Source organism: Cyprinus carpio, chromosome B13 (genome assembly GCF_018340385.1).
Source record: "Cyprinus carpio isolate SPL01 chromosome B13, ASM1834038v1, whole genome shotgun sequence".
NCBI classification, from domain to species: domain Eukaryota; kingdom Metazoa; phylum Chordata; class Actinopteri; order Cypriniformes; family Cyprinidae; genus Cyprinus; species Cyprinus carpio.
In genome coordinates this window covers 24,283,733-24,310,596 of record NC_056609.1, presented here as the reverse complement: position 1 = coordinate 24,310,596, position 26,864 = coordinate 24,283,733, and the positions used below count along the sequence as shown (strand labels likewise).

At 35.7% G+C, this 26,864-nt stretch overlaps 1 protein-coding gene across 2 annotated transcripts; it reads left to right on the top strand.

The window, feature by feature from the left end:
• Nucleotides 1-2,788: 2,788 nt before the first annotated feature.
• LOC109101235 (collagen alpha-1(IX) chain-like) lies at nt 2,789-25,856 on the top strand. Of its 2 annotated transcripts, XM_042737397.1 has the most exons (38): nt 2,789-2,939; nt 3,125-3,192; nt 3,520-3,603; nt 3,682-3,814; nt 5,610-6,006; nt 7,434-7,520; nt 8,019-8,039; nt 8,366-8,422; nt 8,510-8,545; nt 8,640-8,702; nt 9,226-9,279; nt 9,941-9,976; nt 10,243-10,266; nt 10,373-10,426; nt 10,877-10,930; nt 11,315-11,350; nt 11,546-11,602; nt 11,849-11,902; nt 12,497-12,550; nt 12,657-12,710; nt 13,466-13,519; nt 13,697-13,750; nt 13,966-14,019; nt 14,228-14,281; nt 14,373-14,426; nt 15,090-15,134; nt 15,802-15,855; nt 15,930-15,983; nt 16,091-16,144; nt 18,910-18,981; nt 19,580-19,615; nt 19,803-19,847; nt 19,965-19,997; nt 20,207-20,353; nt 20,574-20,628; nt 23,082-23,270; nt 23,960-24,037; nt 24,920-25,856. In XM_042737397.1, the coding sequence occupies exons 1-38, from the start codon at nt 2,929-2,931 to the stop codon at nt 25,123-25,125; spliced, it is 2,772 nt and encodes a 923-aa protein (XP_042593331.1). In that variant the 5' UTR covers nt 2,789-2,928; the 3' UTR covers nt 25,126-25,856. The 2 variants fall into 2 exon arrangements, with proteins under 2 accessions (XP_042593331.1, XP_042593332.1); XM_042737398.1 differs by lacking the exons at nt 2,789-2,939; nt 3,125-3,192; nt 3,520-3,603; ... (2 more) ...; nt 7,434-7,520; nt 8,019-8,039 and adding an exon at nt 7,803-7,983.
• The last annotated feature ends 1,008 nt before the right edge of the window (nt 25,857-26,864 follow it).

Below are 26,864 nucleotides of genomic sequence, written 5' to 3'. Positions count from 1 at the left end.
ATGCCAATCTGCTAATCAACTCACAACACCTGCACAAACATTCATTGCCAAAGAAGCTGGCTGTTCACAGAGTGCTGTATCCAAGCATGTTAACAGAAAGTTGAGTGGAAGGACAAAGTGTGGAAGAAACAGAACAACCAACCGAGAGAACCGCAGCCTTATGAGGATTGTCAATAAAATCGATTCAAGAATTTGAGTGAACTTCACAAGGAATGGACTGAGGGTGGGGTCAAGGCATCAAGACCCACCACACACAGATGTGTCAAGGAATTTGGCTACAGTTGTCTTATTCCTCTTGTTAAGCCACTCCTGAAGCATCTTACCTGGGATAAGGAGAAGAAGAACTGGACTGTTGCCCAGTGGTCCAAAGTCCTCTTTTCAGATGAGAGCAAGTTTTGTATTTCATTTGGAAACCAAAGTCCTAGAGTCTGGAGGAATGGTGGAGAAGCTCATAGCGCAAGTTGCTTGAAGTAGAGTGTTAAGTTTCCACAGTCTGTGATGGTTTGGGGTGCAATGTCGTCTGCTGGTGTTGGTCCATTGTATTTTTTGAAAACCAAAGTCACTGCACCCGTTTACCAAGAAATTTTGGAGCACTTCATGCTTCCTTCTGCTGACCAGCTTTTTGAAGATGCTGATTTCATTTTCCAGCAGGATTTGGCACCCGTCCACACTGCCAAAAGCACCAAAAGTTGGTTAAATGACCATGGTGTTGGTGTGCTTGACTGGCCAGCAAACTCACTAGACCTGAAACCCATAGAGAATCTGTGGGGTATTGTCAAGAGGAAAATGAGAAACAAGAAACCAAAAAATACAGATGAGCTGAAGGCCACTGTCAAAGAAACCTGGGCTTCCATACCACCTCAGCAGTGCCACAAACTGATCACCTCCATGCCACGCCGAATTTATGGAGTAATTAAAGCAAAAGGAGCCCCTACCAAGTATTGAGTACATGTACAGTAAATGAACATACTTTCCAGAAGGCCATCAATTCACTAAAAATGTTTTTTTTTTTTTTTTTATGGTCTTATGAAGTATTCTAATTTGTTGAGATTGGTGGGTTTTTGTTAAATGTGAGCCAAAATCATCACAATTAAACGAACCAAAGACTTAAACTACTTCAGTCTGTGTGCATAGAATTTATTTAATACACCAGTTTCACAATTTGAGTTGAATTACTGAAATTAATGAACTTTTCCATGACATTCTAATTTATTGAGATGCACCTATACATAGTTTTTTGGTCCCTTGCTGGTCTCCCAGTCTGGTCAGTTGGGTCCTGGTTTAAAGTAGTTGTGCCACATTACAGCTGACCACCAGACTAATAATGACCATACTGGAAGACAATAAACCATGCTTAGACTAGCAAACCATCACTGGCTGTTTATTGATTGACTGATCGATCGATTGACTGAAGACCTGAAACTTTTTATTATATTATATTGTTAAATAAATAATAATAATTAGCTGTGGTGTTCTAAACAATAGATAAAACAGGATAACAAGAAACGAATCAAATGCATTTACCCAGAATATTTTGAAAGTATCAATATTATGTGCATTTCTTATTGTATATTAAGACTGAATCTGAAAGCATTTCTTTACATGTGAATTTGAGTCTTTGTCCAGTTTTAAACCACAGACAGGACACACGCATTGCATTATTTTAAGTCTTGGGGACAACGTTTCAGCAGTTCCTCTGCAGTGGTATTCAAATTACTTATCACCAACTGGTTTATCTGGTTTTAATTTAATATTATGCAGTTATCTCTTGTCACAAAGCTGATCCTCCTAGCAAAGCAAAGATCAAATTTACAGGTGATTAAACATACTAGTATAACCTAAATTAGCAGCTGGTTAAAAAGACTGTCATTAGGAGTAAGACAATCCTGTACTTTCTGTTGTGTTCTTACAAACCTTTTATTTAGATGCACGTTTAGCAGATGATTTTACTGGTGTGCTATCCCACATAAGAAGGAAGCAAATGTCATGAAGCATAAAAACTGCCAAAAAAAGAAAAGTCATAAGTTCTTGAAGGAGCCTGTGGGTACACCATATGTGCTGCCATATGACTCTCTCTCTCTCTCTCTCTCTCTCTCTCTCTCTCTCTCTGGTTAATGCAATAAGAACATTTCTGTAAGCACAGTCAGGTTTAATTTGAAATGCTGAAACAGAGCAAATCCTGTCGAATTTTGATCCTTCTAGTGTGTATTGTTAAAGTCTGTGGTGGCAATTACCAGCAACACTTGTAGGCAAACTTGCAGTTATGTATTCTGTAAAAGATGTTCTTTGGATGCCAGAGCAAAATATGGAACCCAGTGCAAAATTAATATTTAATTTTGTGTTCATAAATTATTGCACAGATCTCCTATTTTGCAAGTCATCAATTATGCATATTATTTAAAGTATTTATTGTCATTGCAATGTAGTGTTCCTAACCAAATGAAGACACAACATTTACTGGATAATATAACACAAACAGCCAGTCAGGTGTGGCGTCCATTTGTGTACCTCTGCAGGCAATTTGTGAAACTAGACCAACATGAAAATTTTCCATCCTCATCTGTGACATTGTATTCGCCCTGGATGTTACCAAGGGAACTGCTGTGTTTTAAAGCAATTAATTGTCAACTGGGTTTTCACAATTAAAATTCAAAATTCTAATCTTGTCTCAACCATTAGATGTTCATCAATAATTCTTAAAGTCCAAGATGTCACACTTTACCTTTGATTTTCATTAAAGGAACTAAATGACCAGTTCCCTCCTCCAGGACTAATGAGTAGCAGCATCATGTTTGGGGTTGTCAGCTGTTCCTCTCCTCACTGGACAGCAGCAGATCATGTTCAGTTAGTTGGATTGGTGACATCTGGGTGGGCTCCTCAGATCAGATGCCTCCTGTGTGAGACCAACATCTGTGGGAATTCGGAAAAATGATGTGGAGGTAATGCATAACATGCTTCTTCATTTTTGTATGTATTGGATATTTAAAGAGGTTCATTCAATTAACTTTAATTATAATTGGATACCTAAATGCACAAATTTATTTACATTATGTTTATATATTTGATGCATACTAAAAATATGTATTGTTCATTCACAAAGAATTCATATACTTTTATTTTCTAGGGAAGTTTGTCTCTACCTTTTGTGTAATGTGATCAAACAATGCTTCTGCACTGGTCTTCATGCACACAGTGAGTACCTTCAAGATTAATGATTTAGAACTATAAGTGATTTTGGTGGGTTTCTGGTTTGGTTTAAAATAAGAATTCAGAGCATTAAGATTTTAGCCAGACTTGGGGAAACAATAAAATGCTTGAACTCAAAGGAGACAAGGTGGCTCAGCTTTTCAAACACAGTGTGATTGTGTAGCTCACACAGTCAACAAAGGTCTCCCACAAGCAAAGTGTGTTCATCAAACTCACAAACACAGGGAGGAGGAGTAAAGAAACAAAAGGAAAGACTGAGCAAAGCAATAAAGGTCTCATTTGCTATTTAACAATAATGCAATTTTTTCAAAGTCATGCCATTTTCCAGTATGAGTCACCTGCAGACGCACCAAACTCTGTGTCCTCAAACTAAAGATGGGAATGGCCAATTTCCAGGTAAACATCTTAAAAACAGTACATACATTTGGACTAACTATGTTGTTCTTTAACTTGAGTTTCTCTAATATCCCATAGGATTTTACATAATGACTCAGTTCAACATTGCCGAGTTGGCCAGGAGAGGGACGGTGAAGAAGGTGCCCGGAACGACATCTCAGCATGTTGCATATATGATTGGCCCCGAGTTCAACTTCAGGATAAACACCAGGTAAACAACTTTGACAGAGACCCTCCTCCTAAGGGAGACTAAAGCTTATGCTCAAGAACAGTGAGATATCCCAAAAGGGAAACTACAAGCTGTTTTACCTGAATAGTGACCAGTTATGGAGATGTTAAACTGCTTTTTTGTGGTGACAGTAGTGTTTGCATGACATATTCATTTTAGATAGAGCTATATTTGGAGTCTGCTTCCAAGAATATATTTGCTTTATAAGAAAAGCCAAGTAAATATTGCAAAAGGTTTGATTAATTTAAGGAAAAGCTTTAAGTGTGACTGCGAGTGTGATTTATTTTCTTACAATAGTTCAAAGGACAAGAAGTTCATTTATATACAATACTGCCAGTTACACTACAATCAAAGTCAAAGAATAATCAATGTGTGTTACAATTGCTTTCCTGAATTAATAAGTGATGTTGAATGGATGAGCAAATGATTACTCACTCACAGACATTATATCAGCACTCTTTGAACACCTGCCTTGCTAATTAAATTTGAGAAATAGAACTGTTGTCGTAGACATGGAATAGTAAATAGAAAAAAAAAAAAAAAAAAAAAAAAATCCTGCAGCCAGAGTAGCTTATAAGACTTACCAAACTGATGGTTCAGTGTGGTTCACAACCTTTTTAGCTCCAGGGCTCCTCATTGGAGTGGCAATAGAGTAAAATAATTATATTAAAAGATTTAAAGATTATAAGTAATTTAAATAATTAAATTCCATAATTCCAATAAATGTCCTGCATGGTTTACAGTTTTTATTACCAACGACTTTACATGACTTTTCTAGACTGTGATAACATTATTATTTACTCACACATAGCAATTTTTTTCCTAATAAAATATTTTAGAGCTTGACTACATCTATATAAATACTTAAAAAAAATATATGTTCATTATAAAATAATTTAATGACTTGGCAGTGTCATGTCATTCATGTCAATTACTTTTCATGGTCTACAAACCAACATTTTTAAATTCCCTCATATCCAGGTTTTCCAAGATCATATGAACCCTGGAGCTTAAAAATGGCTGTTGTTACTGCAAAAATTTTAATTAAGAACTATGATTCCAGTTCATATTTTAATTTTAGTTGTGTTAGCTTATTTTAAATCTGGTGTTGTCTTTAAATAATTTTAAGCCATCTTGTGGCTTCTGTGGAAGTGTGCTGAGGCCCCCTAGTGGGCCTTGGGCCCCTGATTGAGGGCCACTGTTCTATTGCTTTCCCCAGTGATACATACTTGTGTTTGCAATTTCTCCCTTATCAGAAAATCTCTAACCCAGTAACCAGGGCAACGCTTGAAAATGACTTGTACTGTTGACATGTGGTGACATCTACTGGTCATTGATGGAACTTCCTCTGTCCATGGTGCTGAATTAGAAAACGAAATTACTGGCATAATTATTATTATTATTATATTTTAAATGAATTGATAACAAACCAATACAAAAATATTGCATCATTCCATGGAACAATTGCAGCAGTATTTTTCAAATTTAAAATTTTTTGAAGACTGAGACATAAATACTATGGTACATGATTACAATAATCATTCAGTGCCATGGTGTGATATTTCCATCTGATACCATTACAGTTCCATTATAACCACTACAATGTCTTTTTTGTAGATAGTAACCATGCTAATAATGTTCAGCTTAGTATGTTTCCATGTCATCTAAATATTGTAAAATATGTTATTGACTTCAATCAGTATAGTCGGATAAGTCCAGATATCATTTCTGTTCGTAATCTGGTCTAATTTAGTCTTGATATTGTTCCTTCAATCAGATCTGCATTTCCCATGGGGCTGCCTGAGGAATATGCATTTTCTGCAACCTATCGAATGAGTGGAAATACACAGAGTAAGATTTGGAATTTGTGGCAAATGCAAGATCTGAATGGAAACGAACAGCTTGCAGTCAGACTCAACGGGGAGGCCCTGTCTGTAGAGTTCTCCTACAGAACCCAAGAGAACAGACAGATGACGGCTTTATTCCCTTACCAAACCCTCCTCTTCAATTCTCAGTGGCACAAGATTGTATTGCTTGTCAAAAAAGCTTCTGTGAGCCTGATAACTGACTGTACAGCAACAGATTCACAGCAGCTGGCACCCAGAGGACAAGTAAACCTAGATGGATTTACGCATATTGGAAAACTGAAGGACAATTCAGCAATAGCTGTGCCGGTAAACTTTTCTTTCTTATCCATATTTACACATTTACAAGTCTATTTATGTGTTTCCATAAGGCCTTCAATTACTGTTTTAACACCCTGATAATTAAATGTTCCTCAAAGCCCTTTAAAATATACATTATGTCCAAAACAACATGTTATAAGTACATTTTCTTCTTGAGGTCACAATGATTTTGGAGTTTGGAGGCAGTTTGAAGGCTCAGCAGCAGACTGTCTCTTTAAATGGATTTGGATTTTGCCAAATACATTTCAGCAGATAGGTGGGAATTTTAGCAGTGAGGTTCTAGTCGGACAGCTGACCTGCTGTCAGAATTTTTCCTCGCAGCAATATAATTTGAATTCATTGAGTTAGATGGAAACCAAACATCTGCACTTCTCTTTCTTTTAGCCTAATAAGAATCTGTATGTCATAAAATCAATCAAATCATAAAGTCTTAAATGTCAATTTTTGTATAAATATACATTTTGCTCTATATGTCTGCAGAACTATTTATGTAGCTGTTTAGAAACTTCATAAGTTATAATTTTCAAGTTTGTGGGGAACTGGTGCATTAAAGCATATTATATTATCAACATTAAGTATGTACACTGCCATTCAAACTGTGTTTTTTAAAAGAATAAAGACTTCCACCAAGGCTGCATTTTATCTAAAATATAGTAAAAGCAGTATTATTGTGAAATATTCCTTATTATCCTATTATCCTTATTCCATATTCCTATGCTGGCAAAGCTGAATTTTCAGCAGCCATTGATTACACCAGTCTTCAGTGACATATGATCCTTCAGAAATCCTTCTAATTTCTTCTTATTATCTATTTTGAAAACAGATTTGCAGCTTAATATTTTTGTAGAAACCATGATACATTTTTTTTCTTGAGGATTCTTTGATAAACAGGAAGATTAAGAGAACAGCATTTATTTGTGAAATAAAAAGTTTTGTAAGAAATGTTTTTACTGCCACTTCTGATCAATTTAGTTCTTCCTTGCTGAATGAAAGTATTAATTTCTTTCAAAAAAAAAAAAAAAAAACTTTCTGACCACAAACTTTTAACAAGTAGTGTAAAAAACTTAGCGTGTATATTTATATTGACAGGCATGAGGTTTGTGTCTTCCGTAAAGTAATGATCGCAGTAACTTTTGTGTAGCTTTTAAATTAAGTGTCACTGAATGATATATTCACATATGAGCTCAATCTACCACTACCATCAACAAGAAAACTCATTTAAATTCATTGTTCTGCAAAAATAATTTTCAACTAAAAGAGCAGCACAAAAACATTCTTTTTTAACAAAAAAACTAATCAATCTCTTTTTGAACATTACACATTTTTGAACATAAGTCAATGATAAACGAGCCAATACACCCCACAGGCTCACATTATCATGATGCTTTTTGATGGTTGTTTGTCTGTTGTTTCAGTTTGAGCTGCAGTCAATGCTGATCCACTGCGACTTATTAAACATCCCGCAGAGAGACACATGCAGCGACCTTCCTGCAAAGAGAGAGGTGAGACATGTCTAACATCACAATTTTAATCTAAGAAACTAAAACCCAAAAACTGGAATGTAATGGTACAGCTCTACTATTTTCCAGCATTCCCACTCTGTCTCCCAAAGACCAGTTAATGTTTGTTAACAGAGGTCAAATGTCACCGTCTAGTAAAATTTCCCGCCGTCTATTCGAATGTCTGCCGGACTCCTCCTCTCACTGTGCCACTGTCCTCCAATCACAGACCCAGAACAAACCACCTCATGCATATGTATGAGCGCTCTGTGGTTATGGTCTCCCTTGAGTTCAGATAGTTGAAAGCGGATTTAGTTGGGTTTCTTGGTCGGGGGGTCTGTCAACCCAACTGATCCCAGAAAACAGGGGCTTTTGTGTCTTCGGGGAAATTATGGCTCGCGCTGCAGGAGTGCACGGGCCCTTTTTACTGATTTTGTTGGAGATAACCATCATTTGCACGGCACAGGTAAATGCAACCATTCTTTGTTCTTTTTCTTTTAGATATCCGAGGCAGAGTTTCAGGTGAGCGCTTTTTTTTAGCATATGTAAGAGAAAGAAACTATATGCATTCATAAATAGAATCACAAATGCTGTAAGATATTATAGGCTGCACTGCATTTTTGCATCTGTATGGTCCATATGTTGTAAGATGCAAATGCACACCTGTTGTACGGCAGGTGTTTGAACTGTTTTCTAAAACTTTTTTGCATGCTTAAACTTAAAAATGATTTGTAGTATATTTTTACATTTTAGTTTTCATATTGCATGAATGTTGTATTAATGCATATAAAACATGTGACCTCACTGTAGGAATATGACAGCATTGTTTACTTACTATTTTTGAACAGAGGGCTGGAGCCGGCCCTCCTGGTCCTCCCGGTGTGCCTGGAGTAGACGGTATTGATGTGAGTTGAATTTCACAAATGTGAATATAATTTAAAATATAAAGCAATTCAGTGACCAAAACATTATGGAACATGTTTTTCTTGCAGGGCGAGAGAGGTGACCCCGGTGAAGATGGTTCTGCTGTAAATATCAGTGTTCTTGTGTCATGCATTGATATTATAATTTGCTACATTTAGGATATTGTTGCATCTTACACACTGTCATTTGAAACCAAAGGGTCCTGATGGAGATCTTGGAAAACCAGGTTCTGCTGGACTTCCTGGACTACCTGGAGCTGATGTAAGGAAACACATTAAAACATCTTTTGGATTCTCTTCATAACGTTAAAACTGACATAGCCTTCTATGAGAAAACAAAACCTCAGTTTTGCAGAGTTCAGTCAATGGTGGGCAGCACTCTTAGACGGTTAAAAAAAAAAATGCAGGGAATTTCTCATGCTGGACTGAAGCAAAGTCCAACAGACAACAGGGTTTTTGTTTAAGCATGGACACCCGAAGCCTGGACTTAATTAAAGTGGATTCCCTGTGAAAATGGAACTAGGGGTCAAGAAAATATCCACACTGGTTTGAGACGGAAGGTCTTCTAAAGGTGCTGAATGACAGGTGTTTTTGTTTTGGCATCAAATTCTGTGGCTAATTGAGTAGTCATTGGTTGGTTAATGTTCGAAACTTCAGCTTGCAAAGTGACTAAACAAAGTTTCATGCAGCAAACCCTCCCCTAAAACATCCTTTTCAATTAAAGTCTGTCCTCGTTTGCTGTTGTAAGAGGTAATCATGTAATATTTCCCCTCTGTGTTCTTCAGGGATTGACTGGCCCCATAGGAGAACTAGGCCTCGATGGCCTACCAGGACAAAAGGTGAGCAACTAATGAGCTTCTCAGTTTTCTGCTTCAGTAGGGACCAGAGCTCAAATCAGTGTACTACTGACTGGCCTTGCAGAGGGAATTATAAGTATTTTCCCATGACCACAAGATCCTAATCCTGTCTGTGTGCTCACTGATCTGTGCAGCCAGAAGTCAGATTCAATCACTTAACGATGCTCAAGCATCCTACCTAACTCTGACTGTGAAAATTCTCTGGCTTTACAGTGTGTGACTTTCATAACAGGAATTGTGCAGCAATGTGATTTTCTGTGACTTTCAGAACAGTATTTGCATATATAAGTTGTGTCCCAAATTATGCAATATGTACTTTGTACTCAACTGTCTAGTGTGTGAATGTATAAGGTTATTTTGTCATACAACATCAGAGTCTGATAGCTCCACCCCCTCCAGTACGTAATTAAAGATGCGAGTGCATTAAGTGTCCAATGTTTCACACTTAGTTTTGGTTAATTAAGTGCATCATTGTTACATTGAAGTGTACTTTTTCTTTTTGTCACACTAATCACACTTTTTATACTAAAAACAGCATAGAATAGTGTGATTTGGGACACACATTTATACGGTATATAAAATTAAATTATGCATAATTAAATGATGTTTAAGTCTAAAACGTGACTTTGTGTAATCGAAACAGGGAGAACCTGGCAAACCTGGACCCAGAGGAGGGGTGGTAAGCCTAATCTTGCCATCTTTCGACATCTTTGAAGCCCTTGTATTTAATAAAAACACAACTGAGCAGATAAGTAGTTGTAAACAGGCTTAAAGCTGATCTGTACACAAAGCACTGCATCTTTGCCTTAATGCTGACAGCTGCTAATGAATACAGTTAATCAAAAGAAATTTATGTTTTACATATATATAAATTCTTTTTGCATAAACATAACTCAGAAATGGGAAAACAATGTATAATTACATAATCCTTCTCTGTCTTTTTAGGGTGTTGGACCTGATGGACCAATTGTAAGTGGCTTTTGTTTTTATATGATGACTAAAAGAGCAGTGTGTGGAGTGGGGTTTTCTTTGGGTGGTGGAAACAAAGGTTTAAATTTGATACTTGTTTGCACAGGGACCACCAGGACCAGGAGGACTTCCGGGTGAGCAGGGAAAAGTGGGACCCCCTGTAAGTGACTCTTCTGATTGGTCTCTGGGTTTTTCCTTGTCATTTGTTAATGTAAACAAGCAGCAACAAGTATCTTTCTTTTGCTTTCTTTTTATACTTGTTTCTACTGATATAGTATAGTTTAGTATAGTATAGTTTTACAGTTCAAATCTCACTCTGTCCATCAAAAATCGACAATAGAGTTCATTGTAAAGGCATGGAGCTGCTGCTTCAATAGTTCAGTGTACTTCCTCTCATGCTAGGCAAGGCTTTGAGATATTTAAGTTTCAGTTTAAAACTTTAAAAGTTTAGTATAAAACTTAGTTTTATTTTATTTAGCTATTTATTTTATGGTGAACTCATACTGTAGTATTTCTTAAAAACTTGGTATTTTGTAATTTTACTCAAAAAGTGAGCAATCTAAATGCTTGCATTCAAATATCAATTAAAATGTTTCTCTCTGTATAACAGGGAGCCATGGGAGTGAGAGGGCCACAGGGACCCCTTGGACCAACAGGCCCCCGTGTGAGTATTGATGTGATGTTTTAAGAGTTACACAAGGGCAGTGACCTTTCATCCGTTTCATTTGGAGAGAAAAATATGAATCATGACTTAACATGAATTATCCTGACTTCATTATGCTATGCCAACAAAAAGTCATTTTAAAAAGTCAGATCATTTTTATGTTAGATACTAAGGTACAAGATTATAAGGTAGATAATATAAGGTAAAAACTGTACATTTTCTAGAATGTACGACTGAGACATCAGTATACACAGACTAATTAGGAACACCATGTAGAGCAGCAGCAGTTACAATTACGAAACAACAGGGTGTCCCAATTCAACTAATTGCCCTTTATTTCCTTCAAAATGGGTGCAAACTGTTCTAAAGTGAATCTGTTTACAGGGTGCTGCAGGGATGCTGGGTGGAACAATGGAACTGGTAAGAAGAAATTTTACTAGGTGCTCCATCAAAACTTTTGTTGCAAACCATATGAAAGCCATATTGTTTTCAACATCCACATTGAAATATGTTGTGATAAACAATGTGTTTTTAGTCAAGTTCTCCAAGACAACTATTAGATATGGCTGGACTGAGTGACATAAAATGACTCTAAATTGTTTTTCTGATGTTAAGTGCTCTAACGCATGCCCACCTGGTGCTCCTGGTCATCCTGGCTTGCCTGGAATGAAGGTGAGTTTTCCTGTAGATAGTATTTCAAAAGGAACTGATATAAATCAACATATAGTAAAATGTAATGGATATTAATTAATATAAATTTAAAGTAAATAAAAAATAAATTATAAAATAAAATATACATTTTATAAATTAATATACATACAAAATTATTATTATTTTATAAAAAATAAATGCCCATGCTTTTGAATATATATTTTTTAAATAATATATTTTATAAACTGTCCTCCTGTCCACTGTCAGGGTCATAAAGGGGTGAAAGGAGAAGCTGGAGAGCCTGGTAAACAAGGACACAAGGTAAGAACTTTACAAAATTTACAAAAAGTCTCATAAATTTTACAAAGCAGGAAAAAGAAGCATCTGGGTTTTGTGTGTATGTGTGTGTGAATGCGTGTGTTTGAGGTCAGCATTTGTCATGAAGTTCTGCAGAGAGAATGTGAATATGAATTAAGCAATCGGTCTGTTGTAATGAGAAAACATCGCATTTGAGACATTTTTTCTCCAACTGTGACATTTTCAATATTATTACGAAGCTTCATTTTTAATTAAGGACTGATGTTTGGGCTGAATTAAGGTGCAGGATGCATTTAAATGATGTCTATTAAGGTTCTGTATAAGAATTACACTCCACTGGGGCATGAAGAATTGAGATTTGAGTATTGTAAGAATAAGTTAGTGTGATGACATTTTCATTTTACAGTATTACGCTAAACATTGTCCTCCATATAGCACGTTTACACATCAGTTACCTCAATCAAAACTTTGCAGTTCATTTTACAGTATTACGCTAAGCGTAGACTATCTATCTTTCTTTCTCCTATCTATCTAGTCATTGTGTATTTTGAGGATTTACAATTTCATTGTCTAAAATAGCTTTCTTTCTCTTTTTAGGGAGAGGAGGGAGATCAGGGGGCACCTGGAGAGGTCGGAGCTCAAGGCCCAAATGTATGTGCATTTCCTGTTTATTTAAGCAATCTACACTAAATGACTGATCCAGCAGCTATATGTTGATCTGGTCTTTTAAAGTCTTGTTTTGATTATGTGCTCTCAGGGATCGCAGGGAATTCGAGGTGCCACTGGTATGATTGGCTCCAAAGGAGAAACGGTAAGATTTGGATTAAATAAACAGTCGAGGAATATAATATTTTGCCTGTTCTTTTTAAAATATTCAGTTATCTTTAGTTTATTTCACAACATAGTAAAAGCATGTGGCATCAGGGAGAGGGACATTCTCATTCTAGAGAGCATTTGATTGGACAAATATTTGTATACAGCCTAGTGCATACAAGATGAGAAATTAATATTTTTGTCCATTTCCATGGAAAGGAAAGATTACATTTGTAAATGCATTTATAGAAACTAAAACGTATAATCTCATTTATATTGTATGGGTTTACTATTCATAGATTTAAAATGCTACTAATTAAAGAAATAGTTTACCCAAACATGAAAATTGTGTCACTCACCCTCATGTTGTTCCAAACCGGCATGAGTTTCTTATAAAGATATTTTGAAGAATTTTGAAGAACCAAACAGTTGTTGGTCCCTCATTGACTTCCATATAAGGGAAAAAAATACTATGGAACTCAACAGGGACCATCAACTGTTTGATTACCAGCATTCTTCAAAATCTCTTCTTTTATTCTCAACATAAGAAAGAAACTCATGATGACAAAATGTTCATTTTTGGGAGAACTATCAATTTTTTTCTTACAAAAAAAGAAACTTAGAATGGCATTAGATGGTATGCTGCAGCACTGCAACTGGCATTAAAAGCTGACAACGGAGAAAAAAAATGTAATACAAAACACAGAAAATAAATAAATCTGAAAATAAATAACATGTTGCTATTTTTTACAGGGGCCTCGAGGTGTTGATGGGGACCCTGGAACTCAGGGTGTTGCAGGAGCCACGGTAAGTTCTTCAAACGAAACCAATCTAATCTAAAACTGTAAACAATCATGAAACAGGAAAGTTCTGCTTTGTTCGAGACAGTCCGTTTCAGCAGTGGGCATGACTTGAAGTTGCCTTGGGTGTAAATAAACAAATCAATATTAGCAGATATCTGTGGTGTGTGCTTATTTTTATCAAGGGGATCGAGGCCAAAGAGGATTAATGGGAGAAACTGGCCCTAAAGGCGAACAGGTATGTGTATAACTATCATTATAACAACAAAAATTGCACACAGTAGAAGTATAAGAGGTTTTTGTTTATTAAATTAGCCTTTGAGAAGCCAAGTAGGACATGATCCAGGATCAACATCCAACCAACGTTGATCCAAGAACATGCCCTATTTGGCTATATGGTAATATGCATTGATTTATATTAATCAGAGTTAATGAAATTATCTCTTTCTGCAGGGACCTCCAGGGACAAGAGGCAACACTGGTCTTCCAGGGTCAAAGGGAGACAGTGTATGTGGTTCACCATATAAATAAACTTTCACTTCCTTTAATGAAAATGTGTGAAAATGTGGCTGGTACCATGGTAAAGTGATGGTGTCAGATGGTAACAAAATGAAAAATATGGCAGTATGGTACTTTTTGTCAGAGTAGATAAAAGGATTTACTTAAAGACTTACTTGTATGCATCCAAACAGCACCAATCTGTGTCTTTCTCCAGGGTTTGCCAGGTGTGGATGGACGTGAGGGAATCCCTGGCATGCCAGGTGCCAAGGTACAGCAAAATCTGGCTTTCGTCATTCAAACATGGCCATGTAAAAAGAGTGACAGTGGTAATAATGGCGTTTTTTAAAAACTTATTACAGGGTGCTGCCGGAAAACCTGGAAGCCCTGGGGAAGTTGGCCTTCAAGGACTCCCTGTAAGTCTTAATGTAGAAATAAAGAAATACATTTAATATAAGAACTGCCATAATGACTGTGAAGAAGGTCAAAAACATTTGCCAGGAAATAATAAAGTTCAAATACAGTATGCAAATGTTCAATGGTTTGAGCTCAGTAAGTTTTTTTTTGTGTGTGTGTGCTTTTTTTAGATTGAAATATTACACCTTATTACTGTATTTTTGATCCAATAAATGCAGAGTTGGTTAGCATAAGTACCTTCTTTCAAAAACCTTAAAAAGTTAAGTTTAAATGGTAGTGTATTCTAACTTTCACCTACAGGATGCAACACAATGAGTCACTTTTATTTTATCCTCGTCAGACATACATAATTGAATTCTGAACTTTTTGTTACAATCTCATGTCTCCTTTAAAGCTATTAAGCAGATAAAAATGTCAATAATTTATTTCGATTTCAAATTTGTGCTCCATTTCATGGCAGGGCAAGATTATAAAACACTTCTGACTTTATCCAGCATGATGTCAGGTCTTCATGACTAATTCACATCATCATTAATTTTGAGACTGTTCAAATCCACCCTTTGGATTTGTCTTTGATCTAACAGAACAAAGAAAAGGCTTCAGGAGATGTAGCCTTGACAACTGCATTTTGATATTTAGTGACTTTTATTTAATGTCTGCAGGGTTTACCAGGAAGCCCAGGACCAAAAGGTGGAGGTGGAGAGAAGGTGAGAGATGTTGCTAAATTTATCTGTGCTCGGTGAAAAGTCATCACGTTTTTTAACACCCTGAACTGACAAAAGTTTTATCAGGACAATGAAGCAAAAATAATTTTCCTTATGTCTCAGAACCACAGGCTGTTAAAGCTGAAGCTGCTATTTTTATTTTAAGATGTTTTCTCCCATCTCAGTCTTTATATTTAAAGTTAAGGATTACATTTAAGTGTTATTTTATAATAAAAAATATTAGCTTTTTTAAGATTTAAAGATTAAAAGATTTAAAGATTAGTGTAATTAAAACAACAGATTTTAAGATAATTTATTGTATATGAAAAAATAGGGGAATAAGCATGCAAAACAAAATATCTAATATCAATATTTGACAATAAATAAAAAAAATCTGTATTATCAGCCAATAACTGATATAATAGCAATGTATTGCACATCCCTAGTAGTTTTTTTTTCCTCTTCTTTTTTGAAATGTGTGACACTGTGGCTCTTTCAGCATTGTTTGTTTCAGTGGCCCAAAACAGAAACCCTGGCTTATTATTTTTGCAATTTTCGATTTGATGCTATTTTAAGCTACTTTCAAGCTTTAAGCTACTATGTCACACACAATCCTACTCTGCCTGATGGTTATTATGAACACTATATGATATACTTGCTCCAATTACAGGGTAATGCAGGACAGCCGGGCCTCATCGGTACTATGGGATCTGTAGGTAAACCGGTAAGTAAACCATCCAATGGCTTTTCCATTAGTGTGCAGGAATAGATTATCTGACACTAAATGTCTCTGTTCAGGGTGAACGTGGAGAACAAGGAGAATTTGGACCCATTGGGCCTATTGGACAACCTGTGAGTACCCAATACAGTATGACTAACAGCTAATGGACAGGCTGGATGTGTCTGTATTTACTCACCCAGGAATATTTCCCAAATGATGATAGTTTCCTTCTGTTTAGGGAGACCGAGGAGAGCAGGGGCCACCTGGGCCATTGGGAAAACCAGGAGCCAGAGTAAGTGCATAATCTGTATAATGATATGGTTGTGGTTTTAAAGCAAGCATCTTCGGTACTTTACTTTCATCATGCAAATTACTGAACAAAGTAAAAGCCCTTTCCTGTAGAGAGACGGGGGTTCTAAAGTTGCCTTTGTTGCTCAGAGGTTTCTCTTTGAGGCTCAGCATAACACCCAGTTTTAGATGTTTCTCCTTAAAAAGAAATAAAAATAGGCACAAATTACAGTATATCAAATATTTGCTGGCTATACAATTAATGTGGATAGTATAGTTCAGATGATTTGCTTCTAAAAGAGTTTAATAAGAAATGTAGGAATTCAGATTGAAATGTCAAATTTTATGTGCAGAAATAATAAAATGCAGTAGACTTCAGGATTATATGTCTTACCATTTTGTCTACATGCAAAAATATTCGATCTTAATCAGTATTTTTTGCCTTTTGTCCAAAACAAATATCATAACATCCATAAATTACATTCATTTTGACTGCAAAGTGATTTTTTTTTGTTTTTTTGTTTTTTTTAGCATCATTGGTAAATTGTTGTTTCTTGTTTTAAGTTTGAAATATTCTACATTTATTTATTTATTTATTTATTTATTTCTGAAAAAGAAAAAATGTCACAGTTTTGCTTGTCAAGTAAATTCATCTTGTATTAAGGATGTTTAGATATTTAGTTACTGGAAAATGAGACAAACACACTGAATAAGAAAATGATTTTGTGCTGTGTAGAGAAACTACTGACTTTAAAGAGATCTCATTTGCAATTTTTCTTTCCTAAGCTGGCAGCAAACCCAAAGTTCAAAACAAGTCATAGGCAGCACTACATTTAAATTATTCTATTATCCCTGTGTTCAAAGAGAAAGCAAGTCATTTTGACATCCACTAAACTCAATCGCTTTTACTTATTTAGACGGTTTGGTGCGCAGTGAATTCAAAACACTTTTCACTAATAGTCTTTTAGGGGAATTTGTGACTTTTATATTATGCTAATTTGAGGGTCAAACCAAGGCAAATATTCATAGTACTGAAACGCAGACACTGCGGGTAAGAAGGGAAACATCATGCTGTGGCCCATGGAAGAGATTGGAGCCAGCAGTCTCTCTCTTGAATGGGATTTCACAGTAAAGAGTAAACAGTCAAAAGAATGTCTCACAGCAGTGTCTCTCAAACAGCCCTCTGTTCCCCTGCCATTCCCATGAGCACACACTTATCTACACACACAAACACCCACCATTACACTTTAAATATTTAAACATGGTTATGTCAATATTGTAAACAAATTGTTACCTTATATTAATTAAAAATACAGGGTTTTAGCAGGTTTTATGAAGTAAAAAAAAAGGAAAATGGAATGGAACACACAATATATTTTATTAGCAACAGCTCAAAGTTTGAAAATACAACAGATCTCCATTACTGAAAAAAAAAAGCTTAAGTCTTGAATAGTTCTGCTACTGACCACTGGAATATGGAAATATGGAAATAACTGTACCTTCTGACCACACTGCAAAAAAGTGCAAAAAGTGATGTAATTCCCATGTTTTATATATATATATATATATATATATATATATATATATATATATATATATATATATATATATATATATATATATATATATATATATATATGTGTGTGTGTGTGTGTGTGTGTGTCTTGTTTTCCAGTGCAAATGTATAAAGATTCTTAAATCAGGAGGAGAAATTTATCAAAATTAAGAGTTTATGATACAACAAGAATGAATATTTGCCAATGGGCTCATATCATAACATTTCCAATAACAATTGTTTAATTTCTTAGAAAAAAAAGACTTTATGTGTTCAATTTGCATCCCAGGGAAAGGTATGTTGGATTAAGGATGTTTAGATATTTGGTAACAAAAAACTTTAGATTACAAAAATACTGAGGAAGTTTTTTTTTTTCATGCAACATTTAATACCACAACTTGAATTGTACACTTTCTGCTTAAGGCCCTAATTTGTGGAATTAAGTCTTTTTAAGGATCGCAGAAACCATGAAATATAATTTCATGACACAACTTTGAAATGCAGTATTAACAAACATGTATTCAAATGTACATTTATATATTACAATTTTAACTATATATTCAGATTTATATCTACATATTCAACTGTTATAATGTATATAATTGTATAGAATTATCCTGCATACTTAGTTATTTTCTGTCTATATATATAAATCAGTTAATAAAACAATCAATAAGTAACATTTCTAACAAATATATATATATATATATATATATATATATATATATATATATTTGTTAGAAATGTTACTTATTGATTGTTTGATTAACTGATTGATTTACAATAAAATACCATTTATAATGACAAAACACTGTTTTGGCAGATCTGTAGAATAATAATAAAAAACATTCAATTAAAAAAATGCATCCATTGAATGACTTTGAACATACAGATATGTAACTGTAGATTAAATCAGCAGTGCAGGAAACACTGGTGTACATCCACATACCAAATTTATCAGCATTTGCCACTTTGTCCTGATCTTGCTTTTTCTCAGACCGCACTCTCTTTTTAAATATGCATGAGAGTGTTTTTGCAGGGGAACTAAAGGATTCTGCAGTCTTTGCTCTTTATTGACAAAGGTATTCGAACCTTTCCCATCTATTTGGAAATCCTGCAGTGGGGCAAGAAGGAATAAAAAAGACATCAACCAGAATTTTACAATAAATCCCAGACCCAGACTTCATTTCATCTTACATTGTTTGTCTTTTCAGGGTCCTAAAGGTGACTTGGGCTTGCCTGGACTTCCTGGACCACCAGGCCTGCCAGGAATAAAAGGAGACAGGGTGAGGATGTCTCTGCCTACCATATTTGAAGAGATTTTTGTAATCTTAAAATATCCCAAAACAATCTCTTTAAATTGCTCTTAACTTTTTCAACATGATTTTGTTCCCTGGTGAACTGATTAAAAACCTGTGCACCCTGACTTGTTGCAGTCAGGAAATCTGATAGGTGTTTGTATCCCTATTTTTATATTTATTAAGGAACAGCAAAGTGTACTTGGAGTTCTGCTTCATAAATATCCCTGTAACTATTACAAAACAAATCTTTAAAAAACAGCTAACCTCTTTATATTCACTGTTCTTGCTCAATTAGACAGTGAGGGTTCTACTTTTCTAGCCTTTAAGGCACTGCAATTAGTATGTGCTCCCATTGGTGTTTTAAAGTTTAAAAAGCTTTGAAAGTACAATGAGGCTTTTGAAAATCAAATTGGACCATTTTAGACTCAATGATTTCCTTAATGCATTTAAAAAAAGAACTTGAGCACCTCTTACAGATGTAGGATTTATAGAAAGAGTAAAATGCTAGACATACATTATTGCAAGTCACATACTTTCAGTTAAATATTCAAGGGAATGAATTTCTGAATGTGATATTACACAGGGTGAAGCAGGAGAACCTGGACCAAAGGGAGAACAGGTAAGAGCATGATTCACATTATCAGCAGATACTGCACTGCAGAACTAAACTGAATGCATTGGATACCTTAAAAACGAACGTAAGAAAGACTCAATTTAGAACCAAAACTATCCATTCAAGACGCTTTACAATACCAGAACTTGTGCATATGAATTGATCTCCCTCACGGTGATGTGTTTTATTGTAGGGTGCTCAAGGTGATGAGGGAACACCAGGAGACAAGGGAGATGTTGTGAGTAGCTCTGAACTTCATAGCTAAAAATATAATAAGAATGCAGTAAGCTAATGTACACTGAGATTTTTGAGATATTGCAGTGCACTTTAATTCTCTTGCTGTTTCTACACTTAGGGTGACCCTGGCCAACTTGGAGCTAAAGGCGAAGTGAGTTTTTGATCAGTATTCTTTCTTGAATATGTATGAATTTTTGACAACAATCTATTAGGCGGTTGGCTCTGATTTCAGATATCCATGAAAATATTCTTTGGCTTTATCTAGCCCTCAGATATGACACTGTATTGAAACTATTTACTATACGAAGACACTAGTATTACATCTATGTGTGTATACTTACATCTCTGGTGTAAACTCAGGTTGGTAACCAGGGGGATCCAGGTAATAGAGGACCAGAGGGTGCCCGTGGGCAGCCTGGCATTGAGGGGCCTCCTGGTAGTTCTGGACCACGTGGCATGCAGGGGAACAGAGGAGCTCCAGGACCTCGTGGCACCCAGGGACCAGCGGTATGTTATCAACCTTTCAAAGATAGAGTGATTAGCAATTACACTTCATAAGCCAAGACTGTCTACGGTTATGAAAAAAAAAACACTTAATTCCAGTTCCAATTTTTTTCTTTGTTATTTTCTGAGGCAGAGCTAATTAGTGGTCTGAAATGAGATGAAATGATCAGAATACAGTCAGAATTTGTGATTTTCTTCTAAACAACTCCTCCTGTGTTTACAGGGTAAAGAACCAAGTGATCAACACATCAGACAAGTGTGCATGCGCGTTATGCAGGGTGAGTCTGGAAGCAAAGATTTTTATCATTTCAGAAATAAACGTAATTTCCCTTTTAAGCATGCAGAGCTGCGCTTTGCCATCAGAGAATCTGAACTTTCCAGGCAGAACAACACAAGCACGAACCACTGAAGGAAAGACTTAGATGAATAGAAGGGAAATTTGTGTTTTGTTTCAAAGATTCTTTTTGATTCTACTCTGATGAGCAGAGACACTTTACTAAAGTTAGCCATCAGTTCTGCCTCTCTCTAAGTCCTCTGGAGCACACACCGCCGATTCCCTCATGACTTTTTCATTCACTGAAAGATTCATTTTCGTTTCAGCTGATCTGCACTTTTGCCTCATGGTGATGAGTTTCCTCCTTCAGCCTCTGCTTTCCTCTGCCAAACCCTCCCTGAAAAAGCTCAGTCAAGCATTGTGCTGCATACATTTTCAGGACGTTTTCCGACTGAAAGTTGAAATTCACTGTACCCTAGCTCTTGCTCAATGGCTCAGGGCCTGGGATTGGATTCTTTACATCATGAATAAATCGGTCTGCCCTTTTATCCCTTAACACAATGGAAAAGGAAGTTGTAAAAACGGCAGCAATGCTCTTTCTTTATGCTCAATTTCCCATAGCAAATTGAAAACGTACAAGAACACCATTCAAAGGATGAATGAGGACAAATGAAAGGAGTGGGCTTTAACAGCGTTCACAGCTTTTAGTGAATATTGAAAGCTGGCAAATTATCTGCTTAATCACATCAAAATATTAGAGCTATAATAAAATAAAATTAGTCTAGGGTCTTATTTTACTTCCAAAAACATAAAGCAACTTACAATGTGTGCAATAAAAAGTTAGAAATGTGGCTTCTTTAGTATTGCACCTGGTTTGACACATTTACATTACATTTACACATTCAGCATTGATCCAAAGTGATATACATAAGGTACACATTTGAGCCTAAATTGAGGTACTGAAGGTGTTAAGTATGAAATAACTGCAGTGCTATAATGTTAAGGGCAAAAGAATCAAGTCATGAACAATCTTAATAATTAATTAGGCCTATTCATGCGATTTGTAGTAGTGATGGGGGGAAAAAACTTTACGAATCATTTGTTTTCATTTTTTATTGCTTCAGAGCGCTTAACGACAAGTCAAGCAATTTCATGAAACGAGGCTTATGTCATATTGTTTTATTACTTGTGTTAATAAAAGCATTTTATTTGCACACGGCAGATGTCCTCAGTGTGCCGAATTTCAAGTGTTTCGAAATACTTTGTACATTAACTTTCACGACACGTTCATGTTCTTTACATGACTGAGGAAATAAATAAATAAATAAATAGAACAGTGACTGCAAACTAGGTAACTGGGATGAAAAAGAGATTATTTTACGATATATATCAGATGACTTACCACAAATATAGTGGATCTCTGTAGCGACATTTCCACACTAATGAATTTATATATTTTGTTAAGTTTTTTTTTTTTGGTCTATACAATTGACGTCAATGATAACCAAAACTGTTTGGTTACAAGTGCTCAAAATATCTTCCTTTATGTTACACAGAAGGAAAGTCAGGCATAAAGGTTTGGAACCACATTAAGTAAATGATGGCAGATATCCCTTTTGCATATTTCAGATGTTTAAGGAATCTCAACCATGGGTTTCCAAATGTACCGTGTGAAATATATATATATAACGTAGCATAATTTTCAAATAACGTTGAGGCTGTAAAAAGCACATGAATGAGGTAAGCAGTGAAGCACTTTCTCATTGGTTGTTTTAATGTTAAACAACTGTTCATAACATTTCAGCATTTCATGGACTTCTCATAAACTAAGATTAAATAAATGAAGATTCACCTTATATTCTAAATGCATGTTTTAGATCGTATTTTGAACAATTTGTCCGTGCATGAATTGACCTCGTAATGTTTCTTTCAAATATCATAACTGGATCTTCCAGTGAAACAACAGATTTCTCTCTGGTGATGTATGCAGGATTTATCCAATCATATAATCCGCTTAAACCCCACCCCTGTAACCTCACATTCATCTGCCCCATTTGGGTGTGCAATGCCTTCATTTTAAAATCCAATTAGCAACCGATGCATAGAACCAAGTCCCTGGCCTGCATTTTTTTTTTTTTTTTGATAATCCATTACCCACAAATGTACATCATAATAATGGAAGAAAAGATCTGTCGCTACTTCTGTTTCACTGCCACTTTAAGTGTAGTGTAAAGTGAAGGAATCATGAAGACAGAACAGGAAGATGGATCGTCCTCTAGGAGGCGCCCTTACATTAGTACAGAAACACAATAGACAAAACACAAAACAGTTGGTGTGCAGTTACTCTAATTAGTGAGTGCAACTGCAAAATCAGTGGATAAATGAAATAAAAATGAGCTGTGCTAATAGCAGGGGGCTGTTCACACTCATTAGCGCATTTGGTCTTTGCCATTTCAGAGCAGCTGGCCCAGTTGGCTGCCAGTCTGAGGAGACCAGAGTCTGGAGCGGTCGGACTGCCAGGCAGACCTGGTCCCCCTGGTCCTCCAGGACCCCAAGGTGACAGCGGCTTCCCTGGGCATGCTGGTGCAAGAGGGCTCCCGGGACTCAAAGGGCCTCTGGGAATGTTGGGTCTCAAGGGGCCGAAAGGTGAGTCATTATGGGACTGTGAGTTCAGACTGCTTTACTAGAGCAGGGTATCACAAATAGGAGTTCATGACTTGATGAAAAGCTAATAATTCAATTTAATGTAAATTTAAAATAAATAAGATACAAATAAAACACTTACTAAAAAATATCAAATATTTGTACTTGTTTACTTGCATGTGATCATTAACTAACATCAGAGCAGCGTTATTTTAGTATTATTCAGAAACTAATATAGTTTTTATTAATATTTTGAATCGGTTTGTTTTTAGATTTTCCATTTTCATTTCAGTTAGTTTTAGTAATTTTATTGTGTCTTTGTATTTTTTTTTTACTTTGTCATTTTAGTATAAATTAAACAAAATCATGAGAAATGTTGCAAACTAGCTGTAATATTATTTTATTATTAAATTTCATTTCATTTATCATTTTTAAATCATTTAAAGTGGTTTTTTTAATTTATTTATTTTAGGTTCAGTTTAAGTTTTAATAACCCTGCATGCAGAAAATATGCGTGTGAAGTTACCTTTTTTAAAATATTAACTTAAAATCTCAGGGTGTACTTCAAGTAAATATTTTACTTGATGGTCTGCTAACAAATAAAGTTTGGAACCCCCTGAACCAGAGTCATGGGTGTATAGGCACAGCCATATCAGTATTTCTAGTACTGAACTAGTGTGTGTGTGTTGCAGGTGAGATGGGAGACAGAGGGGACAGGGGACCTACAAGTCGGGGACCCAAAGGCATGCCGGGACCTCCTGGACTACCAGGTCAGTTCTGACTCAGTCTCATATCCTACTTCCTCTTGTCAAAGAAAATCATAGTATTATTGCATAAATGGAAGGGGTGTTAATGAATATCATCTGCAAACCAATTCAGTCTGAAACAACTCAATTTATTTCTAAAATGATGTTGGAGATATATTTAGCTCCATCCTGGTAATAGACTTTTGAAAGCAAAGTTAAATTGGTGTTAAATGAAGCTGTCAGATGTCTGATGAATTGGAGGTATATGAAGCCTTCTGTTGTCTTTGTATCTGTGTCACTGACACTTACTGTCATTCGAATGAAGCTGTCTGATTAAACAGGATTTCTTGCAGTCGTTACCCAGTGCTCTATTTGTAACCGACAGATCTGCAGCAGTGCCATGTGCTGGTGTCATACAGTTTCTCAGCTTTATATTTTTAAGCCTTTATTTCTATAGCAAAAAACAAGCATCCATATAATTCAGTTAGATTAAAAATAAATAAATAAAAAAGGTATGCTAAAAAAGTAATCACCCAAATTCTGGTATTTATTTACTCACCTTCGTGTCATCTCAAACCTGTATGACTTCAGTATAACACTAAAGGAAATGTTTAGGAGAACTGAAGTGTTTTCCTTTTTCTTAAACGACAAGAAATAAATGTGGACAGATACTAAAAAATACAAATATAATGCAAAAAGCCATAGCGGTAGTTCATGTGTAATATAAAAACACCATGAAAATTGGTTATTTGACTTCCATGACTCTCAAATTTCAATCCCGTTTTTGTCCATGTGGAAATGCAAATGAGAATGAACTTAAGCGTTGGCCTTTTGCAATCTAAATGAGAGATTTTAATGGGAAATGTAGTGAGCTTGAAAGATGACTGACCTGTTTCCGTCTTGCAGGTGAACCTGGAAAACCAGGATACGGTCAAGATGGGCGTGATGGAGAACGGGGTCCACCTGGTACCCCGGGTCAGCCGGGCGTTCCTGGACCTCCTGGTTCAGCCGGACCACCCGGTTACTGCGATCCTTCGGCCTGTAATCTGAGCGCAGGTGCCGCCCACCAGTCCCTCAAAGACACTAGCATGAAGGGACCAGGCGGAAACTAAGAACCTTACTGCATAGACTTAAAACATTCAGAGAGGCTCCGTGAAGAGCACAAAACGTCATTGCCTTTGCAGATAGTTTTACAGATGTAATGCCTAAAAAAATTTACCAACTTCCTGTGTACAGAAAATGGCAACATTTCTTGATCCAAACAAATGATTTTACCTTTTATTGCACACCTCAAGTTATCTGCTGGTGCAAATGAACTTTCACAGAACTTATTGTCCATCTAATGTACTCATGAAAGCCATTTCCTGTAGAATTTAGAAATGTTTTTTTCTCAGCTCATACTAAATCTATTCTAGGAAGTGAACAAACATCAATGTGGCCTTCAGACCGGAGGCCTTTTTAATTTCTGTGTACCAAAGATTCATAACCGAAACTGCTGCCAGAGACCTGCTGTCAGAAACAAAAAGGAGAGAGGATATATATATATAGATATGCTGCAATCTATTCTGTACATCCATCTAAATGATTTAAATGTGGTTTTGTAAGAAATTCACTTCCACTGCTAAATAACATTGGTGTGATTTATTGTTCCAGGACTGTTGACGCATGACCTTTTTGTGACATATACACACAAGAGAAATGCAGATGTGTCATTTCATGGTATTTCTATTTATTTTACATAGGTGTTTGATGACGATGAAGTTTGTACAGAGATCCAAGGGAAACACATTTGAATAAATGTGATGTTTTTATATGAATTCAAAATAAATGTAGTTCTCAAACATTCTTATGCCTTTCCCCTTTCAAGTAACACTTCCTTGTTGAATAGCCCGGCTGCACTTACAGTATCACCTCTTTTTCCACACTCTTTCTCATTTAAATAACTCATTACATGCCAGTGCAGAAATGTTGGCACAAACACATTTCGATTGCTCTTTCAGATGCTAATTTAGAGATGCAGGCAAACCGAAGTCAGCAATAATCAGAAAGGAAATCAAGTGAGGGAGATAGAATCACATAAAATGTCATTCACTTCAATTAAAACTTAAAACATCAGTACAATGGTTAAGCATTAAGTTAATGCATGTTTAATTAATTTGAATGTTAATTAAAATGAGAAATTTCATTAATATATAAAGTGGCCTCAAAGAGCAGTTGGACACTTTAGACATGCTATTGAATTAGAAAACAAACATTTCACAAAACAAAGTTATGTTTTAAACAATAATTATTTTAAAGGAATAGTTGACTGAGATGATGTAGAGAAGTTTGTTTCTTCATCAGAACAAATTTGGAGAAGTTTAGCATTATATCACTTCCTCACCAATGAATCCTCTGCAGTGAATGGGTGCCGTCAGAATAAGAGTCCAAATAGCTGATAAATATATCACAATAATCTACAAGTAATTAACATCTTGTGAAGTGAAAAGCTGTGTTCTTAAACAAATTCATTAAGGCATTTTAACTTTAAATCATCGCTTCTGGCCAAGTCCATAATCATGCTTTCCTCCAGCGAAAAAGTCATTCCCCTGTTGTCAGCTCACATCAAAAACCTACCAACACATTTTATAACCGTTTTAGACTGTTCTTGCCGGTAAACGATGCTTGATCTCTGCATATTTCTCTCCTGATTCAGACAAGACAACTTTTTCCCTGAAAAAACAATATTATTGATAGAGGACTTACATTATTATTTTAACTGGAAGCAACAGTCTGAAGTTAAAAAAAGTCATAATGATGGATTTGTTTATAACAAACATGCAGCTTTTTTGGAGTCATGTGGATTACATTG